Raw genomic sequence first — 16,848 nt, 5'->3', positions numbered from 1 at the left:
GTGAATCAGTCTGGCCAAAATGAATCTTATGGACTCTCCCCTCCAAACCACCAGGTCTCAGTCCCCACGCTTGTCAGCAATCTTCAAGACCCTGTCGCTGGGAGTCACACAGGATTCATCCTTCACCTACACTCACACTGGCCTTATCCACAGATGTCCTTAAGCAGCAATCACATAACCTAAAACCCCTATAGCTTGCCTTTGGATGCAGGCTGAGCCTGGTGCCCAATAGGCACACTGCTGACCAAAGCCTAGAACTCCTCGCCACGTGGCAGCAGTGACCATGGCCTGAGTCCCAAGCATTGGTTCTGGCCTGGCTTGAGCACTCCCTGTAGCTGCCATGCTGCAAGGGGCTCCTTTTGCCCCAGCCCCATGGCCAAACACTCACTTTGGAATATTCTTTTATAAATTATTTGAAAGGAAACGAGACAGAATCTTAACTGTTTCTAGGGAGGCAGCCAGGAGGATCGAACTCTCTTTGGGGTGTATAGCATGAGTGGCAGTAGTGCCAAGTGCTGGGCCCATCTTTTGCTACTTTTCCAGTTGCTGTTTCAGGGTGCCTGATCAGAAGTGGATCTAGTGAAGCTTGATTGAATTGGCACTCTTATGAGATGCCAGAATTATAGGCCAAGGTTTAACTTGTGGTTCCACAATGCCAGTCCCAGGTGTAATTACTTAAAAAAAAAAAAGAAACTGGGCTTCTAAGAAGCTGATTCTACATATGTGCCAGTAGATGCACTAAATTTACTTGGAATATCTTTTCATATCTTTGATTGTGTCAGTTATTTTGATTGTATCAGAATAATTCAGGAAGTAACTGAGATTTCCAGTAACTAATTGGAATATGATGTAAAGTATAGTAAAGCTTGTCAACTTTACTTAAGTCCATTATACTAGTTTATATTAGAAATATTGTTCAGTTTTGGAAGATAATAGGGAGTAGCTTTTTTTTAAACTCACTTTTTTTTTTAAGGTTTATTTCTTTTTATTGGAAAGGCAGATTTACAGAGAAAAGGAGAGACGGAAAGATCCTCCTTCTGCTGATTTACTCCCAAGATGGCTGCAACGATTGGCACTGAGCTGATCCTAAGCCAGGCTCCGCCTCTGAGTCTGTCACTTGGGTGCAGGCTCCAAGGCTTTGGGCTATCTCTGCTTTCTAATGCTGTAGCCAGGGAGCTAGATTGGAAGCTGATCCAGCCGAAACGTGAAGCTGGGTGCCTATATGGATTGCTGGTGCCTGCAGGTGGAGTATTAGCCTGTTGAACCCCTGCGCTGGCTCCTGCAAGAGCTCATTTTGAAAAAGAGGATAATGAATGTTTTGAGAAAGCTCCAGTACAATGGCAGTATTACCTGTATTCCATGGCACCAACCCCAAGTGTTTTCCAGTATTCCACCAAGACTTAAAATTGTCCTTTTGAAAACACCCATTCCGTTACAAATGAGGTCATATGCTTTTCTTTGATGATTAAGATAAACGTTTGTTTACTTTTTTAAAGATTTATTTGTTTTGAAAGAGCTGGAGAGGGAACGAGTGGAAGGAGGAGGTGGATGAGTAGGAGAAAGGAGGAAGAAGAGGAGAGAGGGAGAGAAAGATCCTTTATCTGTTGATTTACTCCCTAGATGGCTGTAGCAGGCTTGGGGCAGGCAGGCTGAAGTTAGGAGCCTGGAACTCCCGCTGGGTCTCCTATGTTGATGGCAGGGGCCCAAATACTTGAACATTTTCCTGCTGTTTCCTGCACACATTATCAGGGAGCTGGATTGGAAGTGGGGCGGATAGGCCTTGATTCTGTGCCCACAGGGGATGCTGCTATCGAAGGCAGTGCTGTAACAGAGTGTACCACAGTGCTGGCCCCAGTTCTTTATCTCTGCTGAGAAATGTCTGTTCAGATGCTTTGTCCAGTTTTAATCAAATGATTTATTTTTTCTTGTGTGCGTTCCTTATGTATTTTGGACATCAGCCTTTTATTAGATATAGTGTGCAAGTGTTTTCGTCCAGTTTGTGGGTTGTCTCTTCGCCGCATGGATGATCCTTAATTTGATGTAATGTTAATTTATCTCTTTGCTTTTATTGCTGGGCTTTATGTGAAGTGAAATAGTCAAACAAACATATTTTACGATCATACTTACGCGTGGAATGAGAGTAGAAAGGTGGTAACTAGGAGCTGTTGAGGGGGCAGCAATAAGGACAAGGGAAATATTATTTGAAAAAAACTATTAATTTATTGCAAAGGCTGAGTGACATGGGGGAGAGATCTTCCATTCACTTGTTCACTCCCCAAATGGCTTCACTAGCCAGGACCTGGGAACTCCATCTTGGCCACATGAGTGGCAGGGGTCCTCATTTGCTGCCTTCTCAGGCCATGATAACGGTGTTAGATTGTTTTTGGAGCAACCAGGGTTTGAACTGTCACAAATGGCAGCTTAACTTCCTGTGCCACAGTGCTGGCTGCCAGTTTTTTTCTCCTTTGTAAAATATTTATTTGAATGGCAGAGTGACAGAGTTTGAAGAGGGAGCTGAGAGAAGTTGTCATCTATTTATAAACTCTCTTAACTACAAAAGCTAGATCTGGACCAGTCCAAAACCAGAGATGCCACGAACTTCATCCGGGTCTGTGACGTGGGTGATAGGGGCCCAATTACTTGCCCCATCATCTGCTTTCCTAGAAACATGAGGAAGCTGGGACAGAAATAGAACTAGGAACTCCAGTTAACACTCAGATGTGGGATGTCGGTGTAACAAGTGACACAGTAAGTGTCACTGAGCCAGTGATGCCAGCCGCTTAGAAGGACACTCTTGTCTTGGCCCTGAAATTCATACTGAGATACTTTCTTTTTTAAGAAGATTATCTGGGAAGGCAAAGCAATGAAGAAAGAGAGAGATGTTTCATCCACTGGGTCCCTCATCACAAAACCAGGGCTGTGCCAGACTGAAGCCAGTAGCCATGAAATTCATCCAGGCTCCTCTTTGGTGGCAGGGACCCAGGGACTTGGACAATCTTTTTATTGTATTTATTTTTAAAATGTTTATTTATTTATGTATTAAAAAGGCAGATATACGGAGATAAAGATCTTCTGTTTGGTTGTTCACTCTCCAAGCAGCCACAGCAGCCAGAGCTGAGCCAATCAGGAACCATGAGCTGCTTTTGGGTCTCCCACGTGGGTGCAGGGTCCAAAGGCTTTGGGCCGGGTTGATTGCTTTCCCAAGTCACAGGCAGGTAGCTGAATGGGAAGCGGAGCAGTCAGGATTAGAACTGATGCCTGCCACTAGGTTACTGCACTGGGCCCTCCAAGGTTTTACTTAAAAAAAATTTTTTTTAAAGATTTATTCATTTTTATTGCAAAGTCAGATATAGAGAGATGGAGAGACAGAGAGGAAGATCTTCTGTCTGATGGTTCACTCCCCAAGTGGCCGCAACGGCTGGAGCTGTGCCAATCTGAAGCAAGGAGCCTCTTCCAGGTCTCCCCTTTGGGTGCAGGGTCCCAAAGCTTTGGGCTATCCTCGACTGCTTTCCCAGGCCACAAGGAGAGAGCTGGATGGGAAGTGGAGCTGCTGGGATTAGAACCGGTGTCCATATGGGATCCCGGTGGACGTTCAAGGCAAGGACTTTAACTGTTACGCTGTCATGCCGGACCCTTTTTTTTTTTTATTGAAAAGTATATTTGCAAAGAGAATGAGATACCAGAGAAAGACCTAGCATCTGTTGATTCAATCCCAAGTGGCTGCAGTGACTGAAGGGAGCCAAGCTGATCCAGAGCTAGGAGCCTCTTCCCCATCTCCCATGCAAGTGTAGGGTTCCAGAGCTTTAGGCCATCTGGCGCCCATATGGAATTCCAGTGTGTGTAAGGCAAGGATATAGCCACTAGGCCATCATAGCAGGCCCAACTTGGACCATCTTCGGCTGCTTTCCCAAGCCATTAGTAGAGAGTTGGATTGGAAATGGAGAAGCTAGGACATTTACCAGTACCCCTTTGGGATGCCGGCATCATAGGCAGCGTCTTAACTTGCTATGCCATAATGCCATCCCTGGAATAATTTCAAGTGAAATGATGTCTTTGGAGTTGGTCAAATGATCTGACAGTTGCGGGGAAGGAGTTGGTAGTTTGGAATATATGATCTGCGAAAGTTACGCTGCACTGATTTTGTATGTTTGAAGATTTACAACTCAATAAAACTGGAGCAGATCCAATCTAATTTTTCTCTTTGGGTCCCGATTTGTTCATAAGAATGTGAGTCTTATTAAGTTGTTTTGATAAACACCGAGGTTTGTAAATAATGAGAAGATACTAAATAATGAGATTTTAACCATAAGATTTGCCTAGAAAGTCAATTGGAGGTCTAAAATGACCTTAGAATGAGAGTATAGTTGTGGTACCAGTGCTGTGGCATAGTAAGTTGATCCTCTGCCTGTGGCACCAGCATCCCACGTGAGTGCTGGTTCAAGTCCTAGTTGTTTCATTTCCAATCACAGCTTTTGGCCAGGGAAAGCAGCAGAAAGTGGCTGAAGTCCTTGAGCCCTAATACCCTCGTGGGAGACCCGGAGGAAGCTCCTGGCTTATAATAGATAGGCCTGGCTGGAGCCATTGAAGCTGTTTGGGGAATGAGCCAGCAAATGTAAGATCTCTGTCCCTCGTTTCTCCTTCTCTCTAACTGCCTTTCAATTAAAAATAAATCTTTTAGAAATGTGTGATTGGAAGTTAATCTGGCAAACTTCTCTGTTTTGTACTTTTTTAGGCTGTCACCCTTGACCCAAATTTTCTGGATGCTTATATTAATTTAGGAAATGTTTTGAAAGAGGCACGCATTTTTGACAGGTAAGAGAGTGTGTTCTATTTGATAAAGTTCTCATGTCTGTATTATTTTGAAATTGTGATAATGGTCCACTAAAACACATTTTTCTAGTATGTGGTTACCTTTTATTTATAGATATTGTTGCCTGAGTTTTCATTGTTGGCTTTCCTCAGAGCTGTTGTTCATCTTGTTGAGAGTTAAATTGAAATTTTTTATTGTTAAACTATTGAATTGCTTATCTGTTAAACTAAGTTTTTTTTAAAAAAAATATTTATGTACTTGAAAGCCAAAGTTAAAGTGGGAAAGAGAAGGATTGATCTTTTATCTGCTTGTTCATTCCCCAACTGGCCCAAGCAGCCTAGTTAGAGCCAGGATCCAGGTTCATGTTTGTCTTCCATGTAGGTGCACGGTCGCAAACACTTGGGGCATCTTCTGTTTTTTCAGGCCGTTAGGGAGCTGGATTGGAAGTCAAGCAGCCAGGGCATGAACTAGCATCCATAAGGAATGGCAGCATAATAGGTGGTGGCTTTATTTCCCGTTTGTACCACAGTGCTAGTCCCTCGATTATTCCTTTGATGTGATGCAGAAGGCCACATGAGTCCTGATTTTCAGTCATTAAATGAAGATCTGTTTCTTTTGAGGGAATCGAACATTTTTTTCATTGGATGAAGATAGGATTTGGGTTTGAGATATTGCATAGAACGGGTTAATTGGTATTGTACAGCCTGAATTAACAAAGCACCTATTAAAGATGAGTTGCTGTGTGTTTTATTTATTAATTTATATTTCTTTATTTCGACAGAGCTGTGGCTGCTTATCTTCGTGCCCTAAGCTTGAGTCCAAATCATGCAGTGGTGCACGGCAACCTGGCTTGCGTGTACTATGAGCAAGGCCTGATAGATTTGGCAATAGATACCTACAGGCGAGCTATTGAACTACAACCACATTTCCCTGATGCTTACTGCAACCTAGCTAATGCTCTCAAGGAGAAGGGCAGTGTAAGGACTTTTATTCCATCTCTTTCTTTCTCTCATAGAATTAAGAAAGCTCTTTTGTACATATTGTTAACGAGTATTGATATGGTATGTTGGTTTGCTTTGAAGTTTTAATGGGATGAATATTGGAAATATTTTTTTTTTTTTTTGGAGCATTACCAGCTTTCCAAGGCAATTTTTAAAATTGCCAGAACAATATCATTGGTAGCTCTATGATTCTTGTGTATAGTGTTTGAATAGTTTGTTTTGTTTTCTAGGTTGCTGAAGCAGAGGATTGTTATAATACTGCACTCCGTTTGTGTCCCACTCATGCTGACTCTCTGAACAATCTAGCAAATATCAAACGAGAACAGGGAAACATTGAAGAGGCCGTTCGCTTGTATCGTAAAGCATTAGAAGTACGTTGAGGGTGCTGAGGCTGGGTATTTAGTCTATGAGACAGTAGAAGGAAGGCAGGCTTACCATGTTCATCTACCTTTTGCAAAAGTACAAGTGGTTTAAGGGCGTTACTGATTGAACCAATCATTGTTTGAGATTTACTTATTTTTATTAGAAAGGCAGATTTACAGAGAGAAAGAGAGACCAAAAGATCCTCCATCCACTGGTTCACTCCCAAGTGGCCACAGCAGCCAGAGCTGAGCCGATCCTAAGCCAGGAGACAGGAACTTCCTTTGAGTCTCCCATGTGGGTGCAGGGTCCCAAGGTTTTTGGCCATCCTCCACTGCTTTCCCGGGCCACAAGCAGAGAGCTGGATGGGAAGTGGAACAGCTGGGACATGGACTGGTGCCCATATGGGATCCTGGTGTTTACAGGAGGAGGATTAGCTGATTGAGCCAATGCACCCGGCCTGAACTATTCATATAGTGTCACAGCTGTGATAGGAAGTTCTGTGTGACATTCAAGAAAATTCCTGTCTTCAGACTTCATTATTTTATGGATAGATAAGACCTTTACAGTAAAATGGAGTAGTAAGTCACAGTTAACGAGAAGTTACCAGTGAATAAATTACCATTTCTAATGATTGTTGCTAGGGCTAGAAGTTTGGAATAGAGAAATTTCGATGGTGCTGGAGTGCTCAGCATAAACTGAGAGGTCTACTGCATCATGTTGAAAACAAGGGGAGGCATAAAATAGAGGGAAGAAATGGGTGAGCTGCAAAGCCTTCAAAGTAGATTTGGAGGGGCAAAATGAAGTTTAGTGGTATAAAAGATACTTGGACAAAGTTCTTATGATTGCATTAAATATTACTGCAGTTTCAGCAGATGGTTTTTTTTTTTTTTTTTTACTTAAACTTCAGTTATGGTTTTGACTCATTTATAGGTCTTCCCAGAGTTTGCTGCTGCCCATTCAAATTTAGCAAGTGTATTGCAGCAGCAGGGAAAACTGCAAGAAGCTCTGATGCATTATAAGGAGGCTATCCGGTAAGAGAGTTTTTAAATTTAATTTTGGACAAGTATGAAGTGGATTTTAACAGCAAAAGGGAACAGTACGAAGAAGTTAGAGACTTTTGCCATTGAGAAATAAAACGCTTGTGTTCTTCAGAATCAGCCCTACCTTTGCTGACGCCTACTCTAATATGGGAAACACATTGAAGGAGATGCAAGACGTTCAGGGAGCCTTGCAGTGTTATACTCGTGCCATCCAGATTAACCCAGCATTTGCAGATGCTCACAGTAACCTGGCTTCCATTCACAAGGTACTGCTATTTACTAGAATGAATGGATCTTAGCACCTGATGTCTGATTTTATGGGATGTTCTTACCATCCGTTTTGTGTACTTCCAGGATTCAGGGAATATTCCAGAAGCAATAGCTTCGTACCGTACAGCTCTGAAACTTAAACCTGATTTTCCTGATGCTTATTGTAACTTGGCTCATTGCCTACAGGTAAAGAAAAACAGACCAGTAATTGGCTTTTAGGGTATAGTCACTAAAATAATTTTTTCATTGTCAGTGTGTGTTAATCCAGGCCTGACTTCCCTTTCCCTTAACTGTTTTCATATCCCAGAAGAGAAAGCACTCAAAAGTATTTCCATCAACGAGTTCACTCCTCAGGTGTCCAAAATAGCTGGCACTGGAAGCAGGAACTCAGTCCGTATCTCCCATGTGAATGTTAGGAACCCACTTCCTTTAGTGATAATGTACTATTTTGTGGGAGCTGTATTAATGGGAACCTAGGATTTGCTGGGGCTGGGTTTCATCTTAAAATGGTAGACTAAGTGCCTGTACTAGAGGCAGTATTTTTAATAGGTTATGTGACATTACTTTAGGTCAAAGATGAAAAATATTCAATCCTGTGAGATTTTCTCAGTAATTTTGTTTTAACTTCTCCTAGATTGTCTGTGATTGGACAGACTATGATGAGCGCATGAAGAAGTTGGTCAGTATTGTAGCCGACCAGCTGGAGAAGAACAGGTTGCCTTCTGTGCATCCTCATCATAGTATGCTCTATCCCCTTTCTCATGGCTTCAGAAAGGCCATTGCTGAGAGGCACGGCAACCTCTGCTTAGATAAGGTATGAATCTTTTCTCTCAATCTCTGTTGTAAACAAAAACAGATGCAAAAAATATGCAAACAAACGTACGCCTTAATTAACTAACTCGTGAGCACTGTTGAAGTTGAGAAATAACAGCTTGTCAGCCGCTATTGAGTTTCATTGCGCTGCTTTTATGGACTAGATGAAGTGTCGTGGGCAGACTTCTAAAAATGAGAGATGTGGTTTTGGTGTGTTTTTAGCCAGTTTTCACAGATGAAAATTAGTGTGCAGACCCAAATTGGCTAACAAGTACTGGATTTTTGTGGCAGATTAATGTCCTTCATAAACCACCATATGAACACCCAAAAGACTTGAAGCTCAGTGATGGTCGGCTGCGTGTAGGATACGTGAGCTCTGACTTTGGGAACCATCCTACTTCTCACCTCATGCAGTCTATTCCAGGCATGCACAATCCAGATAAATTTGAGGTAAGGCTAATGATGCTAGAATCACTGCTGTTTAAAAACAACATAAAACTTCATAGTGGTGGCTTGATTGTCATAAGGTGTTAAATCCAGTGTATTTTGGAAAGGCTTGAGCCCAAGTTGTTAAATATACCTTGTGCTATCCTTCAGGTATTCTGTTATGCCCTGAGTCCTGATGATGGCACAAACTTCCGAGTGAAAGTGATGGCAGAAGCCAATCATTTCATTGATCTTTCTCAGGTAAGTGAAACCCTTACATTTCCACCATTTTCATTTTGAGCAAATTTGAATAGAACTGTGGATATATAGTTTGTATTTTTTTTTTTAAAGATTTATTTAATTTTTATTGGAAAGGCAGATGCACAGAGAGTAGGAGAGACAGAGAGAAAGATCTTCCATCCGATGATTCGCTCCCCAAGTGACTGTAACAGCCAGACCTGAGCCGATCTGAAGCCGGAGCCTCTTCTGGGTCTCCCATGCAGGTGCAGGGTCCCAAGGCTTTGGGCTGTCCTCGACTGCTTTCCCAAGCCACAGGCAGGGAGCTGGGTGGGAAGGAGAGTAGCCTGGATATGTACTGGTGCCCATATGGGATCCTGGCACGTGTAAGGCAAGGATTTAGCCACTAGGCTGTTGTGCCAGGCCCAAAAGTTTTTTTTTTTTTGTTTGAAGAATTAGAAGGAAAGACAGATCTGCTGGTACGCTCCCAAAAAGGCTACAGTGGCCAAAGGTGAGCTGATCTGTATCCAGGAGCCAGGAGGCTGCTCTGGGTCTCATACATGAGTGCAAGGTCCCAAGGCTTTGGGCCACCCTCAACTGCTTTCCCAGGTCACAAGCTGGGAGCTGGATGGGATGCAGGGCCGCTGGGATTAGAATTGGCACCCATATGGGATCCCATTGCGTTCAAGATGAGGACTTTAGCTGCTAGGCCACCACACTGGGACTCTGTATAGTTTGTATTTTTAAAAATTACTTTTATTTGTTTGAAAGGCAGGCAGACAGGGAGAGAGAAAGATCTTCCATGTGCTGGCTGTCTCCTAGATGGCTGCAACAGCTGTGGTTGGGCCAAGCTGAAACCAGGAGTTTCATCCAGGTCTTCCACATAGGCTCAGGGGTCCATAAAGCAGGGAACAGTGTAAATGCTATGTAAATAATAGCTATTCTTATGTTCAGAGAATGATGGCATGAAAACACCTGTGTATGTTCAGTTCAGATACAATTTTTTCTTTGAATATTTTTGTTAACTTTTACATTTTCTTTATTTTTAATATGGTTTAGATAGTTGAGGAATATATTCCCATGTGGACCAGCAATTAAGGTAGGGAGGGTCAGGAATTGAGAAAAGTGGGTGGAACAAATGTTTCAATTTTTTTTCCCTGTCTGCAGGGGAGGTTAGGGGAGGGGCACTCCTTGTTGTCAAACTACATTAGCAGCCTAGGGATGGGGGAGTCATTTGATGATGCCTCAGAGACCTCTATATGGGCAAGGATGTTCTGATGGTGTTACTTGAGTGGTTTTCATAGTTCCCAGATGTCTTTGGCTTTGTCGTGCTAGGATTGAGGAAATCTTTCTAAGGTCTGTTGGCTGACCAAGTCCACTTTAGTGCATCTACAGACCCAGGAACATGTTGCAAAGTTTGGCCAGGAAACTGATCTGACTTGTTTTGCTTTTTTTATCCTCTGATGAGGCACTCTAGGTCCTCTACTGGCCTAGATGAGCTGGCTGTCATTTTTCCTGTGTGCGTCTGGGCATCCTGTGTATTGCATGGGCATAGGCAGCTGGCGAGGCCTAGTCCTGATATATGCACTGCAAGGTTGGATCGCGTATCTTGTGATTTTCTCTTTGGCCGGTGTCTGAGTCCAGCCATCTAGTTGGGGAAGTCCCTCCAATAAACTTTATTTGTGTGACCTCAGACTTGGTTACTGTGTGTACCAGTCAGTACAGGGTCAGGTTTGGTCTGTCACTTGAACTAGCCAATGCACAGACTAGTGGATGCCTGGTCAGTTCTACCCCCAGTCTCATTGCTCACCTAACCAATGTTGTTATGGCCTATCTCAGCTCAGCCTGCCACAGGCCTGGTCCTTGTGCATCCTGACCCCCTGTCCCGAGTAACCCTCCACAGCACCCCCAGCCACGCCCCGGCTTCTGTGTGTACTGTGGCTTAACCTGATCTGTCCCACATCCTGTCTGGTTCTTTTTTTTTTTTTTTTTAAGATTTATTTATTCTTAGTGCAAAGTCAGATATACAGAGAGGAGGAGAGACAGAGAGAAGAAGATCCTCTGTCCTCTGATTCACTCCCCAAGTGACTGCAACAGTTGGAGCTGAGCCGATCCAAAGCCAGGAGCCCAGAGCTTTTTCAGGGTCTCCACACAGGTGCAGGGTCCCAAGGCTTTGGGCCATCCTTGACTGATTTCCCAGGCCACGAGCAGGGAGCTGGATGGGAAATGGAGCAGGGTGCCTAGGACATGAACCAGTGCCCACATGAGATCCCGGGATATGCAAGGAGAGGGCTTTAGCCACTAGGCTACCATGCTGGGGCCCCTATCTGGTTCTTGAGCACACCTGTGAGTGCTGTGGCTTAGCTCAGCTCAACCCACTTCAAGATCTGGCTCACATGTGTGCTGATGGGTGCTGCTGCTGCTTTTAGCAGCCTGGGCTCACTCCCCGGTCCTGGCTCTCATGTTCACCGGTAGGAGCTACAGCCCAGCAGATGAGTGCCCACAGTTCCCCTATCAAGTCTACTCACAGGCTTGGATCTTGTGCCTGCGAAGAGGGTACTACGGTCCAGTTTGACATGACCTGTACCCAGTCCCACACTTGCCACTGGGTACTGCATCCTAGCCTGGCTGTCCTGCGCCCATTCTTTCTCTGATGTGTGTTAGTGGGTTTAGCAGCCTAGCCCAGCCTAGCCTACTCCCAGCCTCCCTGCAAACTGTTGGGTGTTGTGGTCCAACATGGCCTGGCCTACACCTTGTCCAGGTTCTGGTTTGTGCCAGTGTATATTATGAACTCACCCTTCCTGGCCCACCACGCTGGCATGGCTCACACTTCTGCTGATGTGTGCTGCAGCCCAGCCTGTCCTGCCCCCAGCCCTGGCTCTTGTGCTCACCAGCAGGAGGCATGGCCTAGCAGGGGAGTTCTCCCAAGTCCTTCTACCATGCCTCCTCCCAGCCTTGGATCTTGTGTGTGTTGGCTGATGCTGCGGCCCAGCCTTAAATGGCTGATCCCCCAGTCCTGACACTCACTGATGGGTACTGTGGCCTAGCCTGACTACCTACACCCATTCTGGCTCTCACTGGTAGGGACTAGAGCCTAGCCCAGTCTAGCCTACCCCCCAAACTCAGCTTACCTGAATGCCAGCGGGTGCTGTGGCCTTGCCCAGTCTGGTCTACCCCCCTCCCCCCAGACCAGGTTCTTGTACTCACAAGTGGGAACTTCAGCCAAGCAGGGGAGTCCACAAATTTTCCCTACTAGGCCAAATCCCAGCCCCGAATTTTGTATATTGCTGGGTGCTTCAGCCCAGTTTGGCATGATCCGTCTGCAGTCTCAGCTCTTGCTTGCGAGTGTTGTAGTCTAAGCAAGCTGGGTATAGCCCACACCCTGTCCTGGTTCGTGTGTATGCCAGCAGGTAGTATGGCCTGGCCCAGCCTGGCCTGTCCCGTTCTGTCCCCAGCCCCAGCTCTTGTGCTCCCTGGTGGGAGGTGTGTCCTGGTAGGGACAGTTCCCCACGTTTACTTTATCAGGTCCATTCTGTAGTTGTGCCTGCTGGCAAGTGCCATAAGACTGCTTGGCATTGTGTGCCTTCAGTCCTGACCTTTCTTGTGCTGGCTAGTGCTGCAGCCTTGCCCAGCCTGTCCCCATTTTCAGCCATGGCCCCTGTGAATGACAGCTGAATTCTGTGGTCTAGTCTGACTCAACCTGTCACACCCCCATCTCTCCATGCAAACTGAATGTGCTTGCAGTCCCACTGAGGCGAACCCACAAGTCCCCTATTATTTTGCCCCCCCCCCCATCCGGTTTTCTCTTGTTCTGATGTGTTTTTGGCCCGGCCTGACGTGGCTCTGATTATCGCAGGTGGGTACTGTGGCTTAGCCCTGCCGTGTATGCCCAGTCAGCCTCAGGTTTGCGAGTGGTTGCAGTTGGTGAGTGATGCTGTTTAGCCCAGGGGTCTCATGTGTGCAGGTGCCTTGGCCTGCCCCAGATATGCCCTCCAGTTCCCATCTCTAAACCAGTCTGTCTCAGCTCCCTCACCTACCTGCGAGTGCAGTGGCCTGGTCTGTGGAAAACCCCAGAAGTCATTCTTTCCCAGTCAAACATGCCCACAGCTGCCGCTGCTCTCTAATATGTCCCTGTACCCTCTTCCCCTGGCCGTCTGCAGCGTATGCTCCCTCCTCTCCACTTGAGGGCCAAAGTGGCATATCACGACCCAGAGTTCCCCGCCTTTCCCATGTATCTTAAAAAAAAAAATAGGCAACTGTGCTGGCACACTGGTATAGTTAATACAGATTGGCATTAACCAGGCCTAGAATACCTTCTAGCTGTTGGCTGCCCAGCAGTGTAACACTTCCTTAGGTACAAGGCAACATAGGCCACATGTTAAGTCTATTTTTGTATAAGCCGAAGTCCTAACAGAAGAGTTTTGAGACTCAAATATTGTATACCAACATCCTTTTCAATGACTTGGAAAAATGCTTGGGCATTGAAACATTTTTTTAATTAATTTTTAAAAGAGATTTGTTTTATTTATTTGAAAGGCGAGAGTTCAGAAAGAAAGAGGGAAGGAGAGAAAGAGACAAATCTTCCAGCTGGTGGTTCACTTCCCAGATGGCCGTAATGGACACAGCTGGGCCAAACAGAAGCCAGGAACCAGGAGTGTCCCTCGTGTTTGCCACATGGGTGCATGACCCCAAGCACTTGGGTCACGTTTGGCTGCGTTTTCAGGCACATTAGCAGAAAGCTGGATTGGCAGTGGAATAGTGTTAAAGGATGTAGGTGACATAGGCACTGGCTTAACGCACTATGCCACAATGCTGTTCCCAGCCTTGCATTTCTGATGCATAATTGGACTCTTGTGGCTAAGAGAATACCACTGTATCTCTGACAACTTTACTCACTGTTGTTGACTAAAATCTGAACCCTTATGTGGCTTTCATGGCCTTACTCAATTTGCCACAACATTGTTTTTAATACCTTAAAAAAATGTGTGTGTGTGTGTGTGTGTGTGTGTGTGTGTGTGTGTGTTTAAAGATTTATTTATATTTTTTTGGTAAGGTAGATTTACAGAGAGAAGGAGGGATGAGATTGAGATCTTCCGTCCATTGATTCACTCCTCAAAAGCCTGCGATGGCTGGAGCTGAGCTGGTCCAAAGCCAGGCGTCAGGAGCCTCCTGTGTGTCTCCCACGTGGGTGTAGGGTCCCAAGGCTGTGGACCATCTTCTACTACTTTGTCAGGTCACAAGTAGGAAGCTGGATTAGAAGTGAGGATTAGCCAATTGATAACATTGCACTGGGTCCCCCAAAAAGATTAATTTATTTATCTGAAACTTGAAGTTAAAAAAAGAAAGGGTGAGAGAGATCGTCCCAAATGGCTTTGGCTCGGCTAGGCTCAAGCTAAGAGCCAGGAGTTTAATCCAGGGCCTTATATTGGTTACTGAGGCCCAAACACGCAACCCATTTTCTGTTTCCCCAAGTGGGTTGACAGGAAGCTGGATTAGAAATGTAGCAACTTGGATTCAAACCAGTGCTGATTTTTTGTGGCTGCATCCTGGGCAGTGGCTTAACCTGCTCTGCCACATGATGGCCCGTTTTTTTGCTGGTAGCATTCGCCTTCATGTGAACCCTGTACCAAACAGAAGTGACCTACTTGCCATATATCTATTTTAAGATTTATTTAGCAACAGAGTGCTTCCGTTCCCTGGTTCCATTCACTGCTAATAGCTTTGGCTGAGCCAGATTGAAACCAAGTTTCCCTGGTGATCTGCTGTGTGGGTGGCAGGAATCGTCATTGGTTGCTTCTCTCCAGGGAATTTAAAAGGGACCTGGATTGGAAAGGCGGCAGTTGGGACTTGAACTGGCTTTTTGATATGGGATGCAGGCATTCCATGTGGCAGTTCAACTTGTTTCACCACAGAACCTGCCCCTTGTCACATTTTTAAATCTAACTTGCACTTTAACTTGATTCTTTATTCACACTGATCCTCCACTGAGGTTTTACTGTCAGTCTCCCTCTTGTGAATCTGTGCCATGATGTAAGTCGGTCAGTGCAGAGATTGTCTTCTTCCTCTGGGTCCTGTTTCTGTTTTGAACCCATGATTTTTACATGTATTTTGCCTTTTATCAGTGCAATTTCTGTTATTAACCATTTGTGCTTCTGGGAATCTGAATTCTGTTTAATTCTGTTAAAACTAATTATTCTGAGATTCTATGTGTTGGATTCTTATTTTCCATTTCACAGATTCCATGCAATGGAAAAGCAGCTGATCGTATCCACCAGGATGGAATTCACATCCTTGTAAATATGAATGGTTATACCAAGGGTGCACGAAATGAACTCTTTGCTCTCAGACCAGCTCCTATTCAGGTAAAGGAATTGTGTGTTAGACTGCAGCTGACATTTGGAATGGTACAACACACATGCTTGTGTTTTACTTGAAATGTATTGGGACAATTTTGAGTGCCTAATACAGTGCTTCTGGGAATATGTATATGGATGGAGATGTGCAGTTATGGTTGAAATATAGCCAGTTGGTCTATCACACAAATTGGAAAAATATTTTAGTGTATATCAGATGCCTAAAATAATACTTTGTTGTCCTTGGTTAAAGAAATTAGCTTTTATTTATGTTTGGAACCTCTTTTGTTCAGATTTATTTATTTGAAAGGCAGAGTTGTGGAGAGGGAGATTAGAGATTGATCAATCTTCCAGCCTCTGGCTCGCTTCCCAAGTAACAGTGGTTGGACCCGGGCTAGTCTGAAGCCAAGAGCTTCATCTGGGATTCCAGCTTGAGTGGCAGGAGTCCAGGCACTTGGCCCAGTTTCTACTACTTTCTTGCACATTAGCAGGAAAGTGGGTTGGAAGTAGAACAGCTGGATCTTGAATTAGCACTCTTGGGATGCTGAAATTGCAGGCAGTGGCTTAACCCACTGCGAAATGCTAGCCCTTCAATTTGGAACCTTTTAATGAGTTTTCCCAACAAAACACAAGAAAAAACACACAACCCCCCCCCCCCCAATAAAAAAACCCTGCTTTATTGAGGTGTGATTCATATGCAAAAAGATGTATCCGCCTTTAATGCATGCGGCTTTTTGCATTTAGAGATAAGTATCATGATGAAGGTTTTTGATCGGTTTCTGGTCTTTCTCTTTTTGAAGGCAATGTGGCTTGGTTATCCTGGGACTAGCGGTGCACTTTTCATGGATTATATCATCACTGATCAAGAAACGTCACCAGCGGAAGTCGCTGAGCAGTATTCTGAGAAGCTGGCTTATATGCCCCACACTTTCTTTATTGGAGATCATGCTAATATGTTCCCTCACCTGAAGGTAAATAGGAAGCAGTGATGGGGGCAGTAAGAATTCAGGGAATTGTAGTCATTTGTTTTCTTCTTGTTGTTCGTGCATACCCTAAGACTGACTATGTCTGAACTATTTGTTTCCCATTAGAAAAAAGCAGTCATTGATTTTAAGTCCAATGGGCACATTTATGACAATCGGATAGTTCTGAATGGCATCGACCTCAAAGCATTTCTTGATAGTCTACCAGATGTAAAAATTGTGAAGGTGAGACTCTGCTTGGTATTCTTGTTGAAGCAACATTAATTGTACTGGGATCTTTTTTCTAATGTGTATTGTGTCCTTTGTTTGTTTCTAGATGAAATGTCCCGATGGTGGAGACAATGCAGACAGCAGTAACACAGCTCTTAACATGCCTGTCATTCCTATGAACACTATTGCCGAAGCAGTTATTGAAATGATTAACAGAGGACAAATTCAGATAACAATTAATGGGTTTAGTATTAGCAATGGCTTGGCAACCACACAGGTGAGAAAAGAATAATGGGAGCATTACATGTATCAAAAGCAAGCATTTATTAGGAAATAAACACA

At 44.5% G+C, this 16,848-nt stretch overlaps 1 protein-coding gene across 3 annotated transcripts in view; it reads left to right on the top strand.

Annotated features, from left to right (window-relative positions):
• OGT (O-linked N-acetylglucosamine (GlcNAc) transferase) overlaps nucleotides 1-16,848 on the top strand; it is a 47,080-nt gene that overhangs the window by 17,487 nt on the left and 12,745 nt on the right. For all 3 annotated transcript variants that reach the window (XM_041000449.1, XM_041000468.1, XM_041000458.1), the window contains exons 6-18: nucleotides 4,733-4,812; nucleotides 5,592-5,787; nucleotides 6,042-6,182; nucleotides 7,105-7,205; nucleotides 7,327-7,480; nucleotides 7,569-7,670; nucleotides 8,119-8,298; nucleotides 8,589-8,747; nucleotides 8,895-8,984; nucleotides 15,197-15,322; nucleotides 16,114-16,284; nucleotides 16,405-16,521; nucleotides 16,613-16,783. In XM_041000449.1, the coding sequence (XP_040856383.1) occupies nucleotides 4,733-4,812; nucleotides 5,592-5,787; nucleotides 6,042-6,182; nucleotides 7,105-7,205; nucleotides 7,327-7,480; nucleotides 7,569-7,670; nucleotides 8,119-8,298; nucleotides 8,589-8,747; nucleotides 8,895-8,984; nucleotides 15,197-15,322; nucleotides 16,114-16,284; nucleotides 16,405-16,521; nucleotides 16,613-16,783 (1,788 nt within the window). The remainder of the gene's footprint in view (nucleotides 1-4,732; nucleotides 4,813-5,591; nucleotides 5,788-6,041; nucleotides 6,183-7,104; nucleotides 7,206-7,326; nucleotides 7,481-7,568; nucleotides 7,671-8,118; nucleotides 8,299-8,588; nucleotides 8,748-8,894; nucleotides 8,985-15,196; nucleotides 15,323-16,113; nucleotides 16,285-16,404; nucleotides 16,522-16,612; nucleotides 16,784-16,848) is intronic.

The sequence above is a fragment of the Ochotona curzoniae genome, unplaced genomic scaffold (genome assembly GCF_017591425.1).
Source record: "Ochotona curzoniae isolate NIBS_2020 unplaced genomic scaffold, NIBS_Ocur_1.0 contig_1274, whole genome shotgun sequence".
In the NCBI taxonomy this organism is placed as follows: domain Eukaryota; kingdom Metazoa; phylum Chordata; class Mammalia; order Lagomorpha; family Ochotonidae; genus Ochotona; species Ochotona curzoniae.
This window is presented reverse-complemented; position numbering and strand designations above follow the sequence as displayed.